Genomic DNA, 23,768 nt, shown 5'->3' on the forward strand with positions numbered 1-23,768 from the left:
AGGATTGCAAGATATTGAACTATAATACTCGGCCTCTCACTACACACAAATCGCAGCTCGCTTTGCTCCTGCCAAAAATAAATTCTGGCTAGACATTGAAACTATTAAAATTTGATTATCCGATCATCCTTTTTCACGACTCCACAAACCACCCAGACCTCCCCCCACCCCTTACAAATAATAATAAGATTTCCTGTAACAATCTGGGACTTGTATTGAAGTTAAGCCTCCCCCCCCCACTCTCCTATCACTTCCCTTTGGAATCCCCTGGCTTTATCACCAGGACGATCGGACACTCATTTTTTCCCCACTACATCCGAGTGAGCTTACACTTTGCTGCACATTTTGGTAACTTGAGAGGTCAGGTCTCCCTGGTATCCAACAAAAATTTCCATCATTATTATTTTGCCCATTTGAACAGGTTTTAAGAGTCATGTTGCCCTTTGAGACAATCTGTCTTTGCTGGAAAGTCGTGAGGAAATGAAAGTAGAACTAGACTCTTTATATCTACCCTAATTAAAGACATAAAGACAACTGCAAAATGAGAAGTGTAAAAGCATCAAGTCCTCACTCCTAGTGCAGATATCACAAGGGATGAACTCCTTAAAGTACCTGGCCTCCAACACAGATGTTTAACCTTTCAAACCCTCGTGACAGTAATCTTGTGGCATCCGGGTACATGAAGATCTGCCAAACTTTATCATTAGGATAAGTTAGTTATGGAATGATGACTATAGCTGAACTGAGGTTATTTATGAGCAAAACATAGTTTTCAAAACATTAAAGTCTATTTACTCATGACTCTGGTTGAGTGACAAGGTCTTGAATCGTGCGACATCTGTTTGAAAGGTGGGTGAATCCACCACAAATGATGGGGTCAGGTCATGGTTGAAGACCATGGAGTTATTGTTCTCAAAGATCTTCTCATAGTCTTTTACTACTCTACAGAGGAGAGGTCCTAGATCACATTGAAGGGTTACCATAACCCAGCCAGACCAATATATTAAGCGTTAAGTAAAGCAGAGGATTCAGACGGAGCAGTGCCCTTAGTTTGGAGAATTGCTCTTAGGACTCCTACCAATAATAAGGAATAGACCTGGACGGTGGAAGGTGACCGACCACGTCTCTCTACAGTACATTAGGCTCTTGGCTTCTACGTGGGTACTGAGGATTAATCTGAATGACCAGCTTGATATCAGCCTCTCTCTACAGAGGTCAACTGTGCTGGTGGCGTTGGGTCTGCTCTTCTGAAATATCATAATCCTCGTGGACCTCACCATTAGGGAACGTTACAGGCTTTGGATTTATATGTGTCATCAACATGTACAATAATGCAAATACCATTTAATAGTCAGAGCTCGTTTTGTAGAAGCTGTTTGGTGTGGTCAACTGTATAACTGGACAACATTTCAGGAATAATACATCCCATCATTACATTGTTTTACCAAAAGGAAGATGATGCCTATTTCACCCCCAGGCCCTAGGGCACGGAGACCCCAGCAAGCCATGCCTTTTCTTGTATCATATACAGACTCCCGGTAGCCGGTCATGTATAGAGAAACCCCAGTAGAGCGGGGTTCGATGGTCACGCCCGTCATGGAGAACAGTAGGAACACACAGTGGAAACAAGACCTGCCCAAAAGGAGTTACATGGAAAACAAATAAACCAAACTTGATGTAAACATTTGGTGTATTAGGCGGATTCATTATCTGGGCGTTCACCTGTTTTATCACCCGGCACATTAAATAAAAGTCCACAGATATCACCACCCAGCCGGCTACAAGTCCTTTATGCAAAAGCCTGACCGAATACACATCAAGACAGACCCCGACCAAACACTACTCTACCACCAGAAAATAGTACTGCAGCTGTGTCACCTCTATCAGAGGAAACCGAGAGTAGTGACAGAGCTGTGTATGTGGGGTCAGTACAGGGATAGTAGAGAGATACAGGACAGGATGGAGGTGTAGTGACAGAGCTGTGTGTGTGTGTGAGGTCAGTACAGGAATAGTGGAGAGATACAGGACAGGATGGAGGTGTAGTGACAGAGCTGTGTGTGTGATGTCAGTACAGGAATAGTAGAGAGATACAGGACAGGATGGAGGTGTAGTGACAGAGCTGTGTGTGAGGTCAGTACAGGAATAGTGGAGAGATACAGGACAGGATGGAGGTGTAGTGACAGAGCTGTGTGTGAGGTCAGTACAGGAATAGTGGAGAGATACAGGACAGGATGGAGGTGTAGTGACAGAGCTGTGTGTGTGTGTGAGGTCAGTACAGGAATAGTAGAGAGATACAGGACAGGATGGAGGTGTAGTGACAGAGCTGTGTGTGTGTGTGAGGTCAGTACAGGAATAGTGGAGAGATACAGGACAGGATGGAGGTGTAGTGACAAAGCTGTGTGTGTGAGGTCAGTACAGGAATAGTGGAGAGATACAGGACAGGATGGAGGTGTAGTGACAGAGCTGTGTGTGAAGTCAGTACAGGAATAGTAGAGAGATACAGGACAGGATGGAGGTGTAGTGACAGAGCTGTATGTGTGAGGTCAGTACAGGAATAGTAGAGAGATACAGGACAGGATGGAGGTGTAGTGACAGAGCTGTGTGTGTGTGTGTGAGGTCAGTACAGGAATAGTAGAGAGATACAGGACAGGATGGAGGTGTAGTGACAGAGCTGTGTGTGTGAGGTCAGTACAGGAATAGTAGAGAGATACAGGACAGGATGGAGGTGTAGTGACAGAGCTGTGTGTGAAGTCAGTACAGGAATAGTAGAGAGATACAGGACAGGATGGAGGTGTAGTGACAGAGCTGTGTGTGAAGTCAGTACAGGAATAGTAGAGAGATACAGGACAGGATGGAGGTGTAGTGACAGAGCTGTATGTGTGAGGTCAGTACAGGAATAGCAGAGAGATACAGGACAGGATGGAGGTGTAGTGACAGAGCTGTGTGTGTGTGTGAGGTCAGTACAGGAATAGTAGAGAGATACAGGACAGGATGGAGGTGTAGTGACAGAGCTGTGTGTGTGAGGTCAGTACAGGAATAGTAGAGAGATACAGGACAGGATGGAGGTGTAGTGACAGAGCTGTGTGTGTGAGGTCAGTACAGGAATAGTAGAGAGATACAGGACAGGATGGAGGTGTAGTGACAGAGCTGTATGTGTGAGGTCAGTACAGGAATAGCAGAGAGATACAGGACAGGATGGAGGTGTAGTGACAGAGCTGTGTGTGTGTGGGGTCAGTACAGGGATAGTAGAGAGATACAGGACAGGATGGAGGTGTAGTGACAGAGCTGTGTGTGTGAGGTCAGTACAGGAATAGTAGAGAGATACAGGACAGGATGGAGGTGTAGTGACAGAGCTGTGTGTGTGTGAGGTCAGTACAGGAATAGTAGAGAGATACAGGACAGGATGGAGGTGTAGTGACAGAGCTGTGTGTGTGTGGGGTCAGTACAGGGATAGTAGAGAGATACAGGACAGGATGGAGGTGTAGTGACAGAGCTGTGTGTGTGGTGTCAGTACAGGAATAGTAGAGAGATACAGGACAGGATGGGGGTGTAGTGACAGAACTGTGTGTGTGTGGGGTCAGTACAGGAATAGTAGAGAGATACAGGACAGGATGGAGGTGTAGTGACAGAGCTGTGTGTGTGAGGTCAGTACAGGAATAGTAGAGAGATACAGGACAGGATGGAGGTGTAGTGACAGAGCTGTGTGTGTGAGGTCAGTACAGGAATAGTAGAGAGATACAGGACAGGATGGAGGTGTAGTGACAGAGCTGTGTGTGAAAGGTCAGTACAGAAGAAAAAAAATTGAATTGCATAATTTAAGTACGTTAGTTGGTATATAGAGAATTATACATGATATAACTATGTTGTTGTAGTTGAGGTCAGTAGACAGATGTTGAGAAATTCAGGCCAGTGTCCTTGGGGAAAGATCTTCCATCATGCAACTGTTTCCTAGTGATAAAAAATAAATAAAATATAATAAAAATAATATAAATCAAATGTCACATAATAAGCAGAAAATTACAGACATGTTATATGGTCAGTGGCTTCCTCGGATGAGATGTTAATCAGTAAAGAACATTACACGTCAGACATATTGATAAGACGGCTCCATAGTCTCTGCTGGTGGAATCATACAATGGTGTCTGGTAACCAGTACATGTACCTGCAGACATCTTCCAATCTGGGATGAGATTTTTGGCATACGCAATATTGAAGTTACTTCGGACATTTCCCCGAAACCATTTGTGCCAGTCAGACAGGTCACAAACAAAACGAGGGATTGTGAAGTCTAACAAGGAAAGGGAATCCTGGGCAGAGCACTGTCCATCGGATGCCACAAGTTGAAGACCAGCCAACAACCAGAAAGGTTGACACCACCAAGGAGGAGAGAAACCAAACACAGCTCTCAGAGTCTGGTCTCTCGTCTCACTCTCACGGATGGTAACTATGAAGATGCTCAACAATTAGATGTAGTATAAATACTACATTTAATGTAGTAACTTCTGTGTGTATCGGAGGCTGTCCAATGTGTTTGACAAGGATGAGATCGGCATATTGATCACCTCCAGGTAAGGTTGTGGCCACCAACACATACTGGATCATTGGTATATGGAGCACACAAGGACGGCCCCAGAATCAGTTCCTTATGATAAGACGAATCCAGTTTACTTCGGTTCTGACGGGTGCCACCACCAAATTTCAGAAAAACCGAGCTTTGCAGATGGAGTTTTCTCTTTGACTTTTATGGGGGGAGGTTCGCATTTTTAATCCGTATACACTGTATTTTCACACTGGCAGCTTAAACCCCATATTCTCATATCAGGCCGACGGTCACGGAAAGTCTGTGTATTTCCAAGCAGTCGGAGATGAACTTGCGCTGTTCCCAATGTTCTTAAGCCCAGACCTTACTTGAAAAAACCCAGACGGTAAGGTCTGGAATGAATCATAAACGTTTCCCACCAAGAAGCTGGGGGGATCTCTGATGTAGAGATAGATAATGGGGGATGAAGGTCTTCTGTAGGCCTCAGTGTTAGAAAGAAACCTCAATGCACGGGGTAGACTATTGTGACGCCAATATCTTGGTAAAGAAATACTTATGACCGAGAACCAAGCCGTAGCCACTATCAACTTTGTCTACCATGAACACTGCTTGGTAAAGACTCTTGAAACCGGGTTCATGAGAAGGTCGTCTTCAATGCACAGGAAGGTACATCCATTCTTTAGGGCGTTTTATAATTGTATGTAGAAGGGATTCTTGGTTTGTGGGTAGAACCCTCCAAACTACGATGATTTATTACAGGTCGAGGAAAAATAAGCAAAAGGAGGACAACATTCTGAAGCCAACGATGAAGGGTGGAATAAGTTCTTACAACTGAAGTCATTATGTGCTCGACTGGCTTTGGCCGAGTCCAAGCTGGGGTCTTGTCTTTAAAACTTGGACAGGAACAAGATCTCAGCACACAAACCCAAAATGTTGTCTACCTTGAAAATAGTCTCAATCATGTATTAATGCTACAGTGTATGGTTTGTGAACCTGATCTGGTTGGGTGGAAATGGAGCCTCATAAAGGAGGAGAGGAAGAGTCTGACGATGAAGCAACGGAGAGCTGACCATCAGAAGGATTACCGTCCAACCAGCAAATGACTCAGACGATAAAAAAGATCTCCTGGGACCCTGACAAGCCCACAGAAAGTGGCCAGGACTGGCTTGAGAAGTGTAGGGGCTCGTAAGAACTAGAGAGTGACTGCACAGACCTGGGACTGCAGCTCCATGGAACCCTAAGACAGCACATTAAAAGGACCCCCAGTTTGCATTCACAGGTCTTCCTTAAAATATATCCCTAACAGAGGACATGACATTAAACTAGTCCGTTATAATCCACCGGCAGCTGTGAGCGATCTCCCAGGCTCACCGGATAAAGCAAGAGGAGCTGTATTCACAATTATCCTGGAGAACGCAACAAGACCGTGGAAGCATCAATAGATATAGGTCCACCGAAAGTTCCATCAGATACACAATGTTCTCATGGGTCTCCTCGGGGTGGTCAGAGACCCTCCCACAGATAACCCCCCCCAACACACCGATAGGGCAATGATGGAGCCTGACAGCGGACTTAGACTGTAATATTCTCTGTAAAGCGCTATATAAATAAGTGGACAATAAGGCAGCAGTAAGGAGAGGTTTGTATAGGTAACTTCTACCCTCTATGTCCCAAGATCACATACAGACAAGTTACCGCAGCACGGAGGAGCAGGGTTATTGCTAAGCTGACTGCAACGTGTGACCTGCGTCTTTCAGGGACACTCACCTTAACGTTACTGCCCCGCGGATGCCTTATTCTGGGATCTGTCTTTGGGATCAGGGGATCTGTTCGTGACAATGGATCTGCTGCAGAGAAGAGAAGAAGAGGATCTGTTAGGCGGATGTTCTGATACATATGCAGCCCCCCCGGACCCCCAGCACCACCTCACATATCCCTGGACTCACCCATCTGTCTGCGTCGCTGCTGGGCGGGTCTGTCACCCGCTTCCTGCCAGGCCTGGTTCCTGTGCGGTGTCTTAGAGCCATTATCTGGGGGCCACAGGGGGTATTATCAGGGTTATTGTACTCTCCTCAGCCCTCTCTATATTACAGTCTATAAAACCCATCTACAATATGAGCAATCTTTATACCAGCACTAAGTAAGAGCACCCCCTTATATCATATAACCCCACAGTAATCAGCCCCCCCCCTATACATCCGGACACCTCTCACCTCGTCCATTCTGACACTGATCCCTGGGCCCCGTTTCCTGTAAGTCCTGAACACCTCCCTGCTCGTCCGGCAGTCTCTGGCGGGTCATACCACCCCCGTTCTGTGCGACATCAGTGGACCCCTGGTTGTCCGGGGCTAATGAAAGAAAACATACGATTGTTACCAATAGCCCAGAACAGACACTACTACACCATGTCATATGTATACACACAGCCCAGCACAGACACTACTACACCATGTCATATGTATACACACAGCCCAGCACAGACACTACTACACCATGTCATATATACACAAACAGCCCAGCACAGACACTACTACACCATGTCAGATATACACAAACAGCCCAGCACAGAGACTACTACACCATGTCATATGTATACACACAGCCCAGCACAGACACTACTACACCATGTCATATGTATACACACAGCCCAGCACAGACACTACTACACCATGTCATATATACACAAACAGCCCAGCACAGACACTACTACACCATGTCATATGTATACACATAGCCCAGCACAGACACTACTACACCATGTCATGACAAGTGAAGTGAATAACAATGATTATCTCGTTATAATGGCACCTGTCAGGGGTGGGATATATTAGGCAGCAAGTGAAAAGTTTGTTGAAGTTGATGGAAGCAGGATAAATCGGGAAGTGTAAGGATCTGAGAGACTTTGATAAGGCCAAATTGTGATGGCTAGACGACTGGGTCAGAGCATCTCCAAAACGTCAGGTCTGGTGGGGTTTCCTGGTATACAGTGGTTAGTACTCACCTAAAGTGCTCCAAGGAAAGACAAGCGGTGAACTGGCGACCGGGTCATAGGTGCCCAAGGCTCATTGATGCGCTTGGGGAGTGAAGGCGCCTGTGTGGTCCCATCTCACAGAAGGGCTACTGTAGCACAAATCACTGAAACAGTTAATGCTGAGTATGATAGAAAGGTGTCAGAACACACAGTGCATCTCAGCTTCCCACAGACCGGTCAGAGAGCCCATGCTGACCCCTTGTTCACCGATGAAAGCGCCTACAATGGGTACATGAGAGCCAGAACTGGACCATGGAGCAATGGAGGAAGGTGGCCTGGTCCGATGAATCACGTTTTCTTTTACATCATGTGGATGGTCGGGTGCGTGTGCGTCGTTTACCTGTGGAGGAGATGGCATCAGGATGCAGTATGGGAAGAAGGCAGCCGGCGGAGGCAGTGTGATGCTCTGGGCAATGTTCTGCTGGGAAACCTTGGTTCCTGGCAGTCATGTGGATGTTACTATGACACCTACCACCTACCTAAACATTGCTACAGACCAAGTACACCCCTTCATGGTAACAGTATTCCCTGATGACAGTGGCCTCTTTCAGCAGGATAATGCGCCCTGTCACACTGCAGGAATTGTTCAGGAATGGTTTGTGGAACATGACAAAGAGATAAAGGTGTTGACTTGGCCTCCAAATTCCCCAGATCTGAATCCGATCGAGCATCTGTGTGATGTGCTGGAAAAACAAGTCCGAGCTATAGAGGCCTCAGCTCACAACTTACAGGATCTGCTAACACATGTATAAGGTTGTTTAAGCCCATTCACCAAGGTGATAATTATTTTCATGCTTCTGTTAAATCCTTTTGTCGGACTCTATTGGGGGACGCTTGGAGTATAGAGGCTCAGCCAGGAGTTTGGCTGAATCTGCTCCCCCTCTATATCCCCTTCCCTGCCAGAAGTCAGTTACCTTTCCAGACCCTCCGCACAGAACAAAGAGGAACAAGATGAGAGGGAGGAGAAACAACATTCTTAACTTTGTAACTTAAAACAAAAAAGGAGAACTAGGGTTTAAAAAAGGACAGGCGCCCAGAGCCCCCCAATGGCTTCAGAGAAAAGGATTTAACGCAAGCCTAAAAATCCCATCCCCCCCCATCATCTTCTTGGTAGACACAGAATCCAAGGGTTGGAATTGAGGATGCTGTGACTCTTAGGTTCAAATCACAAGGAGACTGGAGGACTGCATGGGGGTAAAACGTGCATCACTGCCTGCCAAAACATCCGTACTTCTGGCAAAAGTGTCAACGTCTTCTGAAAGACCGAGACAGCCAAGATCTGAACCTTTAGAAGAACTCAAACCATGGTCCAGCCCCTCCTGCAAACGCATCAACTCAAAAGTAGCGGTAGGAAACTTTGCTTTCCACGCGCCAAGAGAGGTAAATCTTCCACGCCCTTTAACGTCCCCTTTGCCGAAAGTGGCTTTCTAGCATTGCGCATGGAGTCGCCCACACCATCAGAGAAGCCATGTGCCTTAAGATTCATGGCTTCAACAGCCACGCTGTCAAAGCCAGCCGAGCTAAACCCCGATGACGAAATGTGTGCCTGTGTTCGAGGAAGACTCCACAATGGGCCCTCTGGAATCCTGGGAACGTCCGTCTGAAAAGCTATTAAAGACGTTACCAGTCCCTGTAATGAGTCTCTCTTGGTTTCCGGCAACATCTTCTGCTTTTGGGTGTCTAACAGTAGCCCTAAAAAAAACAAATCCTTTCATCAATAGATTAGATATTCGGTAGTTGATGATCCACCTGTGGGACTTTAAGGTCTCGCCCATCTCATGTGCCTGGAGCAAGGTCAAGGACCTCCAAAGAGCAACCATAAATGCCCTGTCTTTTTACCTTCTTTAGAACACGCGGAAGCACAGCTACCAGAGCGAACCGGGTAAATAAGCCAAAAAAAGTCAATGGGGTCCCTCGTCCTTGAGCAGAACTGCTCTACCTTGTGGTTTCACCGAAACGCCATCATGTCTGGCTGACCCCATTTCTCCACAATCTGGTTAAACATTTCCAAATACAGAGACCGTTTCGGGTGTAGGCCACGCCAGCTTCCCAGTTCTCCACCCCTGGTATGAACCTCTGAATGTCTGGGACATACTGCTCCACCCAATGCATTGTTCTGTTGGTTTCTTTTTTTGTAACGGAGCTGTTGGTTCCTCCCCGATTGTTGGTGTGTGTCACTGTCCTCTGTACAGTCCGTATTCATTTTCATGGAGGATGCCCCCTGACAGATCTAGTACATCTATTGAGAGAGTTGACACCTACAGAGTCCAAAGGCCCAGGAAACAACCCTGAAGAATGAAAGCCCCCAGCCCCGAAGGTCCATTGTCACAATTGTCCAGAGACTCTCCTAGGCCCTGTTTATCTCATCTTCCGGCAAGAACACTTTCTGCCATTGGGTGTAAAACTACAGTCCTAAAAAACCAAATCTTCTACCGATGGGATTCTAAGGTCTGTGCCTGGAGCATGGTCGAGAACCCCTCCGTGATCAACAGATTATCATTCCTTTTGTGGACAGTTGCCCCATGAACTCCAAAGAGCAGCCATAAAGAAGATATTTGTGAACCACCCTTGGCACTGTCACCAGGCCAAAAGATAGAGCCGGAAACAGAAGTCGGGGAAAGCATTGGTGACCCTCACAGATTGGAACACACAAGTACAAATCCTTGATGCCCAAGGAGACCACAAACTCGTTCCTCTCCATGCTGATTATGACAGAGCTCAGAGACTCCATTATAACCCCCCCACCCCAAGCGGAGTGTTCAGAGTTTCGAGGTTAAAAATTGTTTGAAAGTATCCATTTGGCTTTCAGACAAGGAAGAAATTTGAATAGAAACATAAACCCTTCTGCTCTTCAGGTTCTGGGATGACTACCCATCTTGTTTTGTATCCAGGAAGAACGGTGGTGAAAAGGATGAGAAGACGAGTTCCTTACCTCAGTGAGGAAAAGCCCACCATGGAGGAGGTGCTGGCAGTCCTGGGGACCTCACCCCCACGTCACCTTCATGACTGCCGGCCAGGACAACAGTCCCCACAGTGCCCCGGGGGCTGAGTGTAACTACAGGCTGCCCTCGCCAGCACTAGAGGGCAGGACTCTATGACCGATGCGGCTGTCTCTGTGTGATATTACAGCGAGAGGTCAGGTCCTCCAGTTACACCAGTATCGGCCCCGGGGGCTGAGTGTAACTACAGGCTCCTCTCTCCAGCACTAGAGGGCAGGACTCTATGACCGATGCGGCTGTCTGTGTGTGATATTACAGCGAGAGGTCAGGTCCTCCAGTTACACCAGTACCGGCCCCGGGGGCTGAGTGTAACTACAGGCTCCTCTCTCCAGCACTAGAGGGCAGGACTCTATGACCGATGCGGCTGTCTCTGTGTGATATTACAGCGAGAGGTCAGGTCCTCCAGTTACACCAGTACCGGCCCCGGGGGCTGAGTGTAACTACAGGCTCCTCTCTCTCCAGCACTAGAGGGCAGGACTCTATGACCGATGCGGCTGTCTCTGTGTGTGATATTACAGCGAGAGGTCAGGTCCTCCAGTTACACCAGTGCCCCCTCCATAAGTACCAGTAACAGAAGTCGTGATGGGAAGACTAATGAGGACAGAGGGATACTAGGATCATGCTCAGGATGGTGGAGGTTATAGTCCACACATCAGTCTTCACACTCACCGTGACCTCTTCGGCCTCTCGAGGTGGCAGAGTTAGAGTCACTGTCTGTCTGTACCCCTCCTTTATCCTTTTCTTCCCTATTGGAGACCGTGCGTAATGCTCCTCCGACACTCTTCAGCTGGCCCTCGATGAGAAGACGCTCCATCCTCAGTTGTTCCAGGTCCTGGAGAGAGAGAGCGCAAGGAAAAAAGGTTTTGGAAAGCGGCAACATACAGGGGGTAAAGGAAGGTGGCGGCGGGTAGTGGAAGAGGGCAGCAGTAAAGGGGGTGGAGAAAGGTGATGGTGGGAGAGGGGTGCAGGAAGGTGGCAGAGGGGAGGGTGAAAGGGGGCAGATAAGGGGTGTAGGAGACAGACAGACCTGAAGATGTGATATCTGATATTCCAGGAGTGCCAGAGCGTTGCTGATACTGTCCTGAGTTCCCACAAACAGGAAGGGCACCAGTCCCTGGAAGAGAGAGAAAACATATCAGCAGGTGAGCCCATGCCTCGCCCTCTGTGACACCCTGCAGTGGGAGGAGTCAGACTCGTAACTTAAAAACTTGGAAGGGATGTGCAGCTTTCATCTTTACAGAAATCCTCAACAATGAGACGTTAAGGAGATGTGCAGAGCTCTTGTAAGTACTACAGCGCCATTCCTGTGACCAACAGCTAGCACTCTATCAGCTCAGGGAGATTGATTAATCACTTCCAGCTCTTTTATACCATCCAACATTGCATTTTACAGCGGAGTCACAACACCTGGACGTGTTACAACCACCAGGATCACTGTGGATGCAGCTGATGGCATCTCTGGGGCATCTGCCGACTGATAGAATTACTGGACGTACTGACACACAATACGTCATAGTATCATCTACGTGAAGACGACCCACATGGAGCTGGGGAGGCCAGGGGAGGCCATGTCCTGGGACGGAAGATAATAGCTCCACTCTGTCTGCTGGAAAAAGACTCAGTAGGTGCCCCCCGTTACCTCCTCATTCTGCTCCGTTCTGTCCCCATCAGCCTCCACTCTCACACGGACGATCCCAGATTTATCCACAATATCCTGGATGACGTTTCCATTCCTCCCAATGACTTTACCTGCAAAGTGAGGAACATTCAATCTGTCAACATCCAAAGCCCGATCAAGACCATACTTTTACCCCCACCAAAGCCTGACCAAGAAGAACCTACCAGAGACTTTCAGAGTCGCCCTTCTGAGCCTGGCTGACAGAGCATTTATCTAATCCAGTTTATCACCAGAAATCGGCATTAACCTGTCGTCCACTGAAGGACAGCAGAGAACCCCCTCTGTAACACTCACCCACAAAGGACCGGGGAACCTGCATTGATCCCTCTGAAAACTCCAGAAACCCGCGGGCCAATCGTACAGCTTCTGGGGTCTGAGGGTGGGACAGAGATAGCATCAATCAGAATACTCACACCCGGCCACTCCCCAATAACCCGCCGATATACCCTCTCTATACACCCGCCCACTCCTCGATAACAGCACCCCCGTAACCTCTCCATACACCCGCCCACTCCCCGATAACAGCACCCACGTAACCTCTCTATACACCCGCCCACTCCCCGATAACAGCACCCACGTAACCTCTCCATACACCCTGCCACTCCCCAATAACTGCACCCACGTATCCTCTCCATACACCCGACCACTCCCCGATAACAGCACCCACGTTACCTCTCCATACACCCGGCCACTCCCCAATAACCGCACCCACGTAACCTCTCCATACACCCGACCACTGCCAGATAACAGCACCCACGTAACCTCTCCATACACCCGGCCACTGCCAGAAAACAGCACCCCTGTAACCTCTCCATACACCCGGCCACTGCTCGAGAACAGCACCCACGTAACCTCTCCATACACCCGACCACTGCTCGAGAACAGCACCCACGTTACCTCTCCATACACCCGGCCACTGCCAGATAACAGCACCCACGTAACCTCTCCATACACCCTGCCACTCCCCGATAACAGCACCCACGTAACCTCTCCATACACCCGACCACTGCCAGATAACAGCACCCACGTTACCTCTCCATACACCCGGCCACTCCCCAATAACAGCACCCACGTAACCTCTCCATACACCCGACCACTCCCCGATAACTGCACCCACGTAACCTCTCCATACACCCGGCCACTGCCAGATAACAGCACCCACATTACCTCTCCATACACCCGACCACTCCCCGATAACCGCACCCACGTTACCTCTCCATACACCCGGCCACTCCCCAATAACAGCACCCACGTAACCTCTCCATACACCCGACCACTCCCCGATAACTGCACCCACGTAACCTCTCCATACACCCGGCCACTGCCAGATAACAGCACCCACATTACCTCTCCATACACCCGACCACTCCCCGATAACAGCACCCACGTTACCTCTCCATACACCTGGCCACTCCCCAATAACCGCACCCACGTAACCTCTCCATACACCCGACCACTCCCCAATAACAGCACCCACGTAACCTCTCCATACACCCGACCACTCCCCGATAACTGCACCCACGTAACCTCTCCATACACCCGGCCACTGCCAGATAACAGCACCCACATTACCTCTCCATACACCCGACCACTCCCCGATAACAGCACCCACGTTACCTCTCCATACACCTGGCCACTCCCCAATAACCGCACCCACGTAACATCTCCATACACCCGACCACTGCCAGATAACAGCACCCACGTTACCTCTCCATACACCCGGCCACTGCCAGAAAACAGCACCCACGTTACCTCTCCATACACCCGACCACTCCCCGATAACAGCACCCACGTTACCTCTCCATACACCTGGCCACTCCCCAATAACCGCACCCACGTAACCTCTCCATACACCCGACCACTGCCAGATAACAGCACCCACGTAACCTCTCCATACACCCGACCACTGCCAGATAACAGCACCCACGTTACCTCTCCATACACCCGGCCACTGCCAGAAAACAGCACCCCTGTAACCTCTCCATACACCCGACCACTGCTCGAGAACAGCACCCACGTAACCTCTCCATACACCCGGCCACTCCCCGATAACAGCACCCACGTAACCTCTCCATACACCCGACCACTGCCAGATAACAGCACCCACGTTACCTCTCCATACACCCGGCCACTCCCCAATAACAGCACCCACGTAACCTCTCCATACACCCGACCACTCCCCGATAACTGCACCCACGTAACCTCTCCATACACCCGGCCACTGCCAGATAACAGCACCCACATTACCTCTCCATACACCCGGCCACTCCCCAATAACAGCACCCACGTAACCTCTCCATACACCCGACCACTCCCCGATAACTGCACCCACGTAACCTCTCCATACACCCGGCCACTGCCAGATAACAGCACCCACATTACCTCTCCATACACCCGACCACTCCCCGATAACAGCACCCACGTTACCTCTCCATACACCTGGCCACTCCCCAATAACCGCACCCACGTAACCTCTCCATACACCAGGCCACTCCCCAATAACCGCACCCACGTAAACTCTCCATACACCCGACCACTGCCAGATAACAGCACCCACGTTACCTCTCCATACACCCGGCCACTGCCAGAAAACAGCACCCACGTTACCTCTCCATACACCCGACCACTGCTCGAGAACAGCACCCACGTAACCTCTCCATACACCCGGCCACTCCCCAATAACCGCACCCACGTAACCTCTCCATACACCCGGCCACTCCCCAATAACCGCACCCACGTAACCTCTCCATACACCCGGCCACTGCCAGATAACAGCACCCACGTAACCTCTCCATACACCCGGCCACTGCCAGATAACAGCACCCACGTAACCTCTCCATACACCCGACCACTGCCAGATAACAGCACCCACGTTACCTCTCCATACACCCGGCCACTGCCAGAAAACAGCACCCACGTTACCTCTCCATACACCCGACCACTCCTCGATAACAGCACCCACGTTACCTCTCCATACACCCGACCACTCCCCGATAACAGCACCCCCGTAACCTCTCCATACACCCGACCACTGCCAGATAACAGCACCCCCGTAACCTCTCCATACACCCGACCACTGCCAGATAACAGCACCCCCGTAACCTCTCCATACACCCGGCCACTGCCAGATAACAGCACCCACGTTACCTCTCCATACACCCGGCCACTGCCCGATAACAGCACCCACGTTACCTCTCCATACACCCGCCCACTCCCCGATAACAGCACCCACGTTACCTCTCCATACACCCGGCCACTCCCCGATAACAGCACCCACGTTACCTCTCCATACACCCGGCCACTGCCCGATAACAGCACCCACGTTACCTCTCCATACACCCGGCCACTGCTCGAGAACAGCACCCCCGTAACCTCTCCATACACCCGGCCACTGCCAGATAACAGCACCCACGTTACCTCTCCATACACCCGGCCACTCCCCGATAACAGCGCCCACGTTACCTCTCCATACACCCGGCCACTCCCCGATAACAGCACCCACGTTACCTCTCCATACACCCGGCCACTGCCAGATAACAGCACCCACGTTACCTCTCCATACACCCGGCCACTGCCAGATAACAGCACCCACGTAACCTCTCCATACACCCGACCACTCCCCGATAACAGCACCCACGTAACCTCTCCATACACCCGACCACTCCCCGATAACAGCACCCACGTAACCTCTCCATACACCCGGCCACTGCCAGATAACAGCACCCACGTAACCTCTCCATACACCCGGCCACTGCCAGAAAACAGCACCCACGTTACCTCTCCATACACCCGGCCACTCCCCAATAACAGCACCCACGTAACCTCTCCATACACCCGACCACTCCCCGATAACAGCACCCACGTAACCTCTCCATACACCCGACCACTCCTCGATAACAGCACCCACGTAACCTCTCCATACACCCGACCACTCCCCGATAACAGCACCCACGTTACCTCTCCATACACCCGGCCACTGCCAGATAACAGCACCCACGTAACCTCTCCATACACCCGGCCACTCCCCGATAACAGCACCCACGTAACCTCTCCATACACCCGACCACTCCCCGATAACCGCACCCACGTAACCTCTCCATACACCCGACCACTGCCAGATAACAGCACCCACGTAACCTCTCCATACACCCGGCCACTCCCCGATAACAGCACCCACGTTACCTCTCCATACACCCGGAACGTAAACGTCTCTTCATCCAGTTCAATGGCCGTTACACCCGGAACTTTTCGAGCTTGCTGAATGTTCGCCCCATGCGCTCCAATAGCGAGACCTATAAGATCTTCTCGCACCTGGAACTCTTCTCGATACGCAACTGCGATCTGCTTACTGACCTGTAACAACAGGAGAATCATAGCTCCCTTCCGTCTGTGTCACCCTGCAGGGGGAGGGACAGACTCATAGCTCCCTTCTGTCTGTGTCACCCTGCAGGGGGAGGGACAGACTCATAGCTCCCTTCTGTCTGTGTCACCCTGCAGGGGGAGGGACAGACTCATAACTCCCTTCTGTCTGTGTCACTGTGTCACCCTGCAGGAGGAGGGACAGACTCATAGCTCCCTTCTGTCTGTGTCACTGTGTCACCCTGCAGGAGGAGGGACAGACTCATAGCTCCCTTCTGTCTGTGTCACCCTGCAGGGGGAGGGACAGACTCATAGCTTCTTCTGTCTGTGTCACTGTGTCACCCTGCAGGGGGAGGGACAGACTCATAGCTCCTTTCTGTCTGTGTCACCCTGCAGGGGGAGGGACAGACTCATAGCTCCCTTCTGTCTGTGTCACCCTGCAGGGGGAGGGACAGACTCATAGCTCCCTTCTGTCTGTGTCACCCTGCAGGGGGAGGGACAGACTCATAGCTCCCTTCTGTCTGTCACTGTATCACCCTGCAGGGGGAGGGACAGACTCATAGCTCCCTTCTGTCTGTATCACTGTGTCACCCTGCAGGGGGAGGGACAGACTCATAGCTCCCTTCTGTCTGTATCACTGTGTCACCCTGCAGGGGGAGGGACAGACTCATAGCTCCCTTCTGTCTGTATCACTGTGTCACCCTGCAGGGGGAGGGACAGACTCATAGCTCCCTTCTGTCTGTATCACTGTGTCACCCTGCAGGGGGAGGGACAGACTCATAGCTCCAGGACATCACCTCACCTCGAGCTGTTTAGCCGCCTTCTCGTTCTGAGTGATTAGTCTGAGTTTGGTCCGGAGCGCCCGTAAATGGAGGTCACTTAGCAGAGATGAGCGTTTGATGACGGATTCATCCGTGGACTAACATAAAAAAGTGGGAAGAAGAGAAACATTATGTTCTAAATAGTCACCTCAAGAAGATCTCTCCTGAATCATGTTCCCACTGAGCCAATCTCACCAGGATCACAAGCTCTGTTCCCGCTCTGTCCAGGAAGACACAGCTGGCTCCAACCACTTTCTTAAATTCCCTGTGTGCATCCACATTGGCGGATCTACAAACAAGAGAGCGGGATTGAGGCCACCTACCCGCACACATGGTAATCACACTGCAGAGTCCGTCACTTACATTTTGCAGAGGTCCTCGGGAAGCGGGACGCTGTATTTGAAGAACGTTGCGCTAGTTGCCATTTCATTCTGGTTGAGAGGTCGCAGACGGCTTTGGTTGACAATCTCATTGTACGGCGAGTCAGAGACAGAGTATTCTATCACATAAAACTGGGAGAGTGTAAGACAATGCCAACGGTAAGCTCAAACACCCATAGTCCAACCTAAGGGTACACTCATACTCACATCCCCCTTAATCATCCGAACGTGGGCAGACCACCAGCCAGAAGACTCCTGTTCATTGGCACGAGAGTACACCTGTAATTACCAACATGATGATCAACTGCAGCTACCACATCCCACTTCTAACACCACAGACGCTTCTGTTCTCTCCTGTATCTCTCTGCTATTCCTGTACTGACCCCACACACAGCTCTGTCACTACACCTCCATCTTGTCCTGTATCTCTCTACTACTCCTGTACTGACCTCACACACACAGCTCTGTCGCTACACTTCCATCCTGTCCTGTATCTCTCTGCTATTCCTGTACTGACCCCCCCCCACACACACACAGCTGTCACTACGCCTCCATCATGTCCTGTATCTCTCTACTATTCCTGTACTGACCTCACAAACACAGCTCTGTCACTACACCTCCATCCTGTCCTGTATCTCTACTATTCCTGTACTGAACCCACACACACAGCTCTGTCACTACACCTCCATCCTGTCCTGTATCTCTCTACTATTCCTGTACTGAACCCACACACACAGCTCTGTCACTACACCTCCATCCTGTCCTGTATCTCTGCTATTCCTGTACTTACCTCACACACACAGCTCTGTCACTACACCTCCATCCTGTCCTGTATCTCTCTAATATTCCCGTACTGACCCCACACACACACACACACAGCTCTGTCACTACACCTCCATCCTGTCCTGTATCTCTCTAATATTCCCGTACTGACCCCACACACACACACACAGCTCTGTCACTACACCTCCATCCTGTCCTGTATCTCTCTACTATTCCTGTACTGACCTCACACACACACACAGCTCTGTCACTACACCTCCATCCTGTCCTGTATCTCTCTACTATTCCTGTACTGACCCCACACACACAGCTCTGTCACTACACCTCCATCCTGTCCTGTATCTCTCTACTATTCCTGTACTGACCCCACACACACACCTCTGTCACTACACCTCCATCCTGTCCTGTATCTCTCTATTCCTGTACTGACCTCACACACACACAGCTCTGTCACTACACCTCCATCCTGTCCTGTATCTCTCTGCTATTCCTGTACTGACCTCACACACACAGCTCTGTCACTACACCTCCATCCTGTCCTGTATCTCTCTACTATTCCTGTACTGACCTCACACACACAGCTCTGTCACTAAACCTCCATCCTGTCCTGTATCTCTCTACTATTCCTGTACTGACCCCACACACACACAGCTCTGTCACTACCCCTCCATCCTGTCCTGTATCTCTCTACTATTCCTGTACTGACCCCACACACTCTGTCACTACACCTCCATCCTGTCCTGTATCTCTCTACTATTCCTGTACTGACCCCACACACACACAGCTCTGTCACTACACCTCCATCCTGTCCTCTATCTCTCTTCTATTCCTGTACTGACCCATACACCTCCCCGTCCTGTAATATTCTGCTATTCCTGTGCTATAGCCGGATCTCGTACCTCCACCTGGTCTCCCTCAGATATCTCCTTAGCACAGGTAGATGAGGGTGGCAGTCTCACGTCACAGAAAGGGACTTGTCTCTCAGGCAGGCAGCTGTCCGGGAATGTACAGATCAGTATTGCACTATATTATGTAAGTAACATATTTTCCCACAAAGACCCCACAGTGACCAGAGGGCAGGAACAGAGTCTAATTAACCTCACACGACGGCCTGTTCACACCTATGAGATATTAATGTTCTCTTCAGCTGCTAAAACCTGAAAATTACACTACAAATAGTCTGAATGGGCTCATTCCCAGCACCGCGTGTTCCTACGCTCCAACACGACATGATCTATTATTTATGCATTAGCGCAATTTTATTGATAAAAGTGCGAAGCTTCCCCAGCGGACGGAAAACTTGGTAACAACACAGAGACCATTACGATCGCTGGATTTAGACTCTATATATTTGTAATAAATTTCTCATATTCCTGAAACTATACAAAGGCTGGTGCTTGTCAGTTCTAATTAATGGACGTGTTAGATCCTCTCTGCACAGGAGAATCTTATACATATATATATATATGTAAGCAGCGAGTCCTCCTCTCTGGACATAGAGTCAGTGTATTATAATTAGTACAATAATTATACTCACTTGTTCTGGAACACGACACTAACCGTCTCCTCATGAACATCCTGTACGTAGCCCTAGAGGACAGACACATTGGTGAGCACTATAGGTCTCATACAGGGCAGTCAGTGAACAGAACGTGACACTTTCATCGGTCAGTCAGATTATTTTATGGCCCTGGGCACATTTTGAAGTAACATAAATGGGCAGATTCAATTGGCGGTGAGGTGGCACCTCCATGTCTGACTGCCCACATTGCTGGCCGTACAGTAAGGAATCTGCGCTAATCTCTGTGGGACGTGAGCGGAGAGTAAAAACATGGAGGCCATGTGTCACCGCAGACTGTGCTGGAGAAACGTGACGGCACCTCCAGCCTAATACAATGTGCCCCAAAGTGCCAGTCACAGCAATCACAATGTTATATACAGAGGATAAGGCCAGTGATCAGTGACGTAATCATACCACTAATATATTGGGGGATGGTATATTGGGTAGGGGGGGTGTTATACTGGGGACGGGGGGAATGGTATACTAGGGGGAGGCAGAGATATATTAGAGGGATGTTATTCTGAGGATGGGTGATATATTGGGGATGGTATTTTGCGGGGACAGCACACCAGGGGGTGACAGGCAGGGGAGGGCTGGCAAACTTTAGCCTGGGGGACATAACTTGACTCTTTTAAAGGAAAAAAAATGCAGGGGGCCCAGTGACCCAGCCCAAAGTAGCCCACTATGGGACCGGCCCAGGGGGCAGATGTGCCCCTAACCCATACCCAATGGTGACAAGGAAGCGTGGAAGGTAAATTGGGGGGAGCACACCAAGGGGGTGGGGGTGTTATACTGGGGGGAGAGACAGATATATTGGGGGGTGGTATGCTGGGGGGTGGGATGTATATGGGGTGGGGGTGTTATACTGGGGGGAGAGACAGATATATTGGGGGGTGGTATGCTGGGGGGAGACAGATATAAGGGGGGGTGTTATACTGGGGGGAGAGACAGATATATTGGGGGGTGGTATGCTGGGGGGTGAGATGTATATAGGGTGGGGGTGTTATACGGGGGGGAGAGACAGATATATTGGGGGGTGGTATGCTGGGGGGAGACAGATATAAGGGGGGGTGTTATACTGGGGGGAGAGACAGATATATTGGGGGGTGGTATGCTGGGGGGTGAGATGTATATAGGGTGGGGGTGTTATACTGGGAGGAGAGACAGATATATTGGGGGGTGGTATGCTGGGGGGAGACAGATATAAGGGGGGGTGTTATACTGGGAGGAGAGACAGATATATTGGGGGGTGGTATGCTGGGGGGAGACAGATATAAGGGGGGGTGTTATACTGGGGGGAGAGACAGATATATTGGGGGGTGGTATGCTGGGGGGAGACAGATATAAGGGGGGGGTGTTATACTGGGGGGAGAGACAGATATATTGGGGGGTGGTATGCTGGGGGGTGAGATGTATATGGGGGGGGGAAAACAGATATACTGAGGGGGGGGGGGGGAGGGGTTATACAGTATAACACCTCCCCTAACTTATACTGGGAGAGACAGAGATATATTGGAGGGGGTATGCTGGGGGTATAGCACCCCAGGGTCTCAGGGATGGGGGGTGTTATACTGGGGGAGGGGGTGTTATATTAGGGGGCTGTAGACCACCCAGGGCTGACAGGGATGGGGGGGTGGTATACTGGGGGGGGTGCTGGGGGTATAGCACCCAGGGGTCACAGGGATGGGGGGTATTATAATAGTTATTATATTAGGACCACGCAGGGCTCACGGGCCAGCAGGCCCTCCCCAGCTCACCGTGTAGAAGGCTCCGTTCGGTCCCCGCACCTCCACCTCTATCCCCTCCATGCCGCTGGCAGCTCCTATGTTCATGTGAGAGGACGGAGCCGCATTCAGCCGCTGATTGGTACGCAGTCGGGTCCGTCTCTCACGTGATTGGCTAGAAGTTGGTTCCACCCGACGCTGATTCGATAGGACGGCTCACTGTCCACCAATCAGTGCTAACCTACGTCTAATGTATTATTCACACCGCTGATTGGCTGGAGGAATCCTGGAGTCAGAGGCCATTGGTCAAGACAACGCATGCTCAGTAGTGTGACAGGCGTGGAGAGTTAGTACCAGTGGGCGGGGATAAGGAAAACTTGCTCGCTGATTGGACGAGCGCCGTTGTTATGGAAACAGAAACTTATATGGGCAAACTACAAAAATAGCAGCACGTCCGCGCGCCGATTGGCTACAGAGAAACAGGGGCGGAGTTACGGTGTAAACCCCGCCTCCCCGCAGACCCAATAATATAGGCGGAGCTACAGTGAGTGACGTCATCCCCACTGGGTCCTTATACAGAGGAACTGTCACTGCCCCCTGTGCTGCAGACTATCACTCCTCCACATCTCCTGCAGAGCATCACTCCTCCACCTCTCCTGCAGAGCATCACTCCTCCCCCTCTCCTGCAGAGCATCACTCCTCCCCCTCTCCTGCAGAGCATCACTCCTCCCCCTCTCCTGCAGAGCATCACTCCTCCTCCTCTCCTGCAGAGCATCACTCCTCATCTACTACAGAGCATCACTCCTCCTCCTCTCCTGCAGAGCATCACTCCTCCTCCTCTCCTGCAGAGCATCACTCCTCCTCCTCTCCTGCAGAGCATCACTCCTCCCCCTCTCCTGCAGAGCATCACTCCTCCCCTCTCCTGCAGAGCATCACTCCTCCTCCTCTCCTGCAGAGCATCACTCCATCCCCTCTCCTGCAGAGCATCACTCCTCCTCCTCTCCTGCAGAGCATCACTCCTCCCCCTCTCCTGCAGAGCATCACTCCTCCCCCTCTCCTGCAGAGCATCACTCCTCCCCTCTCCTGCAGAGCATCACTCCTCCTCTCCTGCAGAGCATCACTCCTCCCCTCTCCTGCAGAGCATCACTCCTCCTCCTCTCCTGCAGAGCATCACTCCTCCACCTCTCCTGCAGAGCATCACTCCTCCTCCTCTCCTGCAGAGCATCACTCCTCCCCCTCTCCTGCAGAGCATCACTCCTCCCCCTCTCCTGCAGAGCATCACTCCTCCTCCTCCTGCAGAGCATCACTCCTCCACCTCTCCTGCAGAGCATCACTCCTCCTCCTCTCCTGCAGAGCATCACTCCTCCCCTCTCCTGCAGAGCATCACTCCTCCTCCTCTCCTGCAGAGCATCACTCCTCCTCTCCTACAGAGCATCACTCCTCCACCTCTCCTGCAGAGCATCACTCCTCCCCCTCTCCTGCAGAGCATCACTCCTCCTCCTCTTCTGCAGAGCATCACTCCTCCACCTCTCCTGCAGAGCATCACTCCTCCCCCTCTCCTGCAGAGCATCACTCCTCCTCCTCTCCTGCAGAGCATCACTCCTCCTCCTCTCCTGCAGAGCATCACTCCTCCTCTCCTACAGAGCATCACTCCTCCACCTCTCCTGCAGAGCATCACTCCTCCCCCTCTCCTGCAGAGCATCACTCCTCCTCCTCTCCTGCAGAGCATCACTCCTCCACCTCTCCTGCAGAGCATCACTCCTCCCCCTCTCCTGCAGAGCATCACTCCCCCTCTCCTGCAGACTATCACTCCTCCCCCTCTCCTGCAGAGCATCACTCCTCCCCCTCTCCTGCAGAGCATCACTCCCCCTCTCCTGCAGAGCATCACTCCT

At 50.8% G+C, this 23,768-nt stretch overlaps 1 protein-coding gene across 2 annotated transcripts; it reads right to left on the reverse strand.

The window, feature by feature from the left end:
• Nucleotides 1–1,672: 1,672 nt before the first annotated feature.
• On the reverse strand, nt 1,673–22,046 carry FXR2 (FMR1 autosomal homolog 2). Of its 2 annotated transcripts, none has more exons than XM_075206162.1 (16): nt 21,910–22,046; nt 20,129–20,181; nt 19,491–19,584; nt 18,016–18,087; nt 17,792–17,940; nt 17,624–17,717; nt 17,410–17,526; nt 16,431–16,601; nt 12,543–12,621; nt 12,210–12,319; nt 11,598–11,684; nt 11,240–11,402; nt 6,754–6,888; nt 6,487–6,570; nt 6,308–6,384; nt 1,673–3,948 (listed from the first exon to the last, which is right to left on the reverse strand). In XM_075206162.1, the coding sequence occupies exons 1-16, from the start codon at nt 21,982–21,984 to the stop codon at nt 3,934–3,936; spliced, it is 1,575 nt and encodes a 524-aa protein (XP_075062263.1). In that variant the 5' UTR covers nt 21,985–22,046; the 3' UTR covers nt 1,673–3,933. The 2 variants fall into 2 exon arrangements, with proteins under 2 accessions (XP_075062263.1, XP_075062261.1); XM_075206160.1 differs by having other exon boundaries at nt 6,308–6,387.
• Nucleotides 22,047–23,768: the final 1,722 nt, after the last annotated feature.

Source organism: Mixophyes fleayi, chromosome 4 (genome assembly GCF_038048845.1).
Source record: "Mixophyes fleayi isolate aMixFle1 chromosome 4, aMixFle1.hap1, whole genome shotgun sequence".
Classification (NCBI taxonomy): domain Eukaryota; kingdom Metazoa; phylum Chordata; class Amphibia; order Anura; family Limnodynastidae; genus Mixophyes; species Mixophyes fleayi.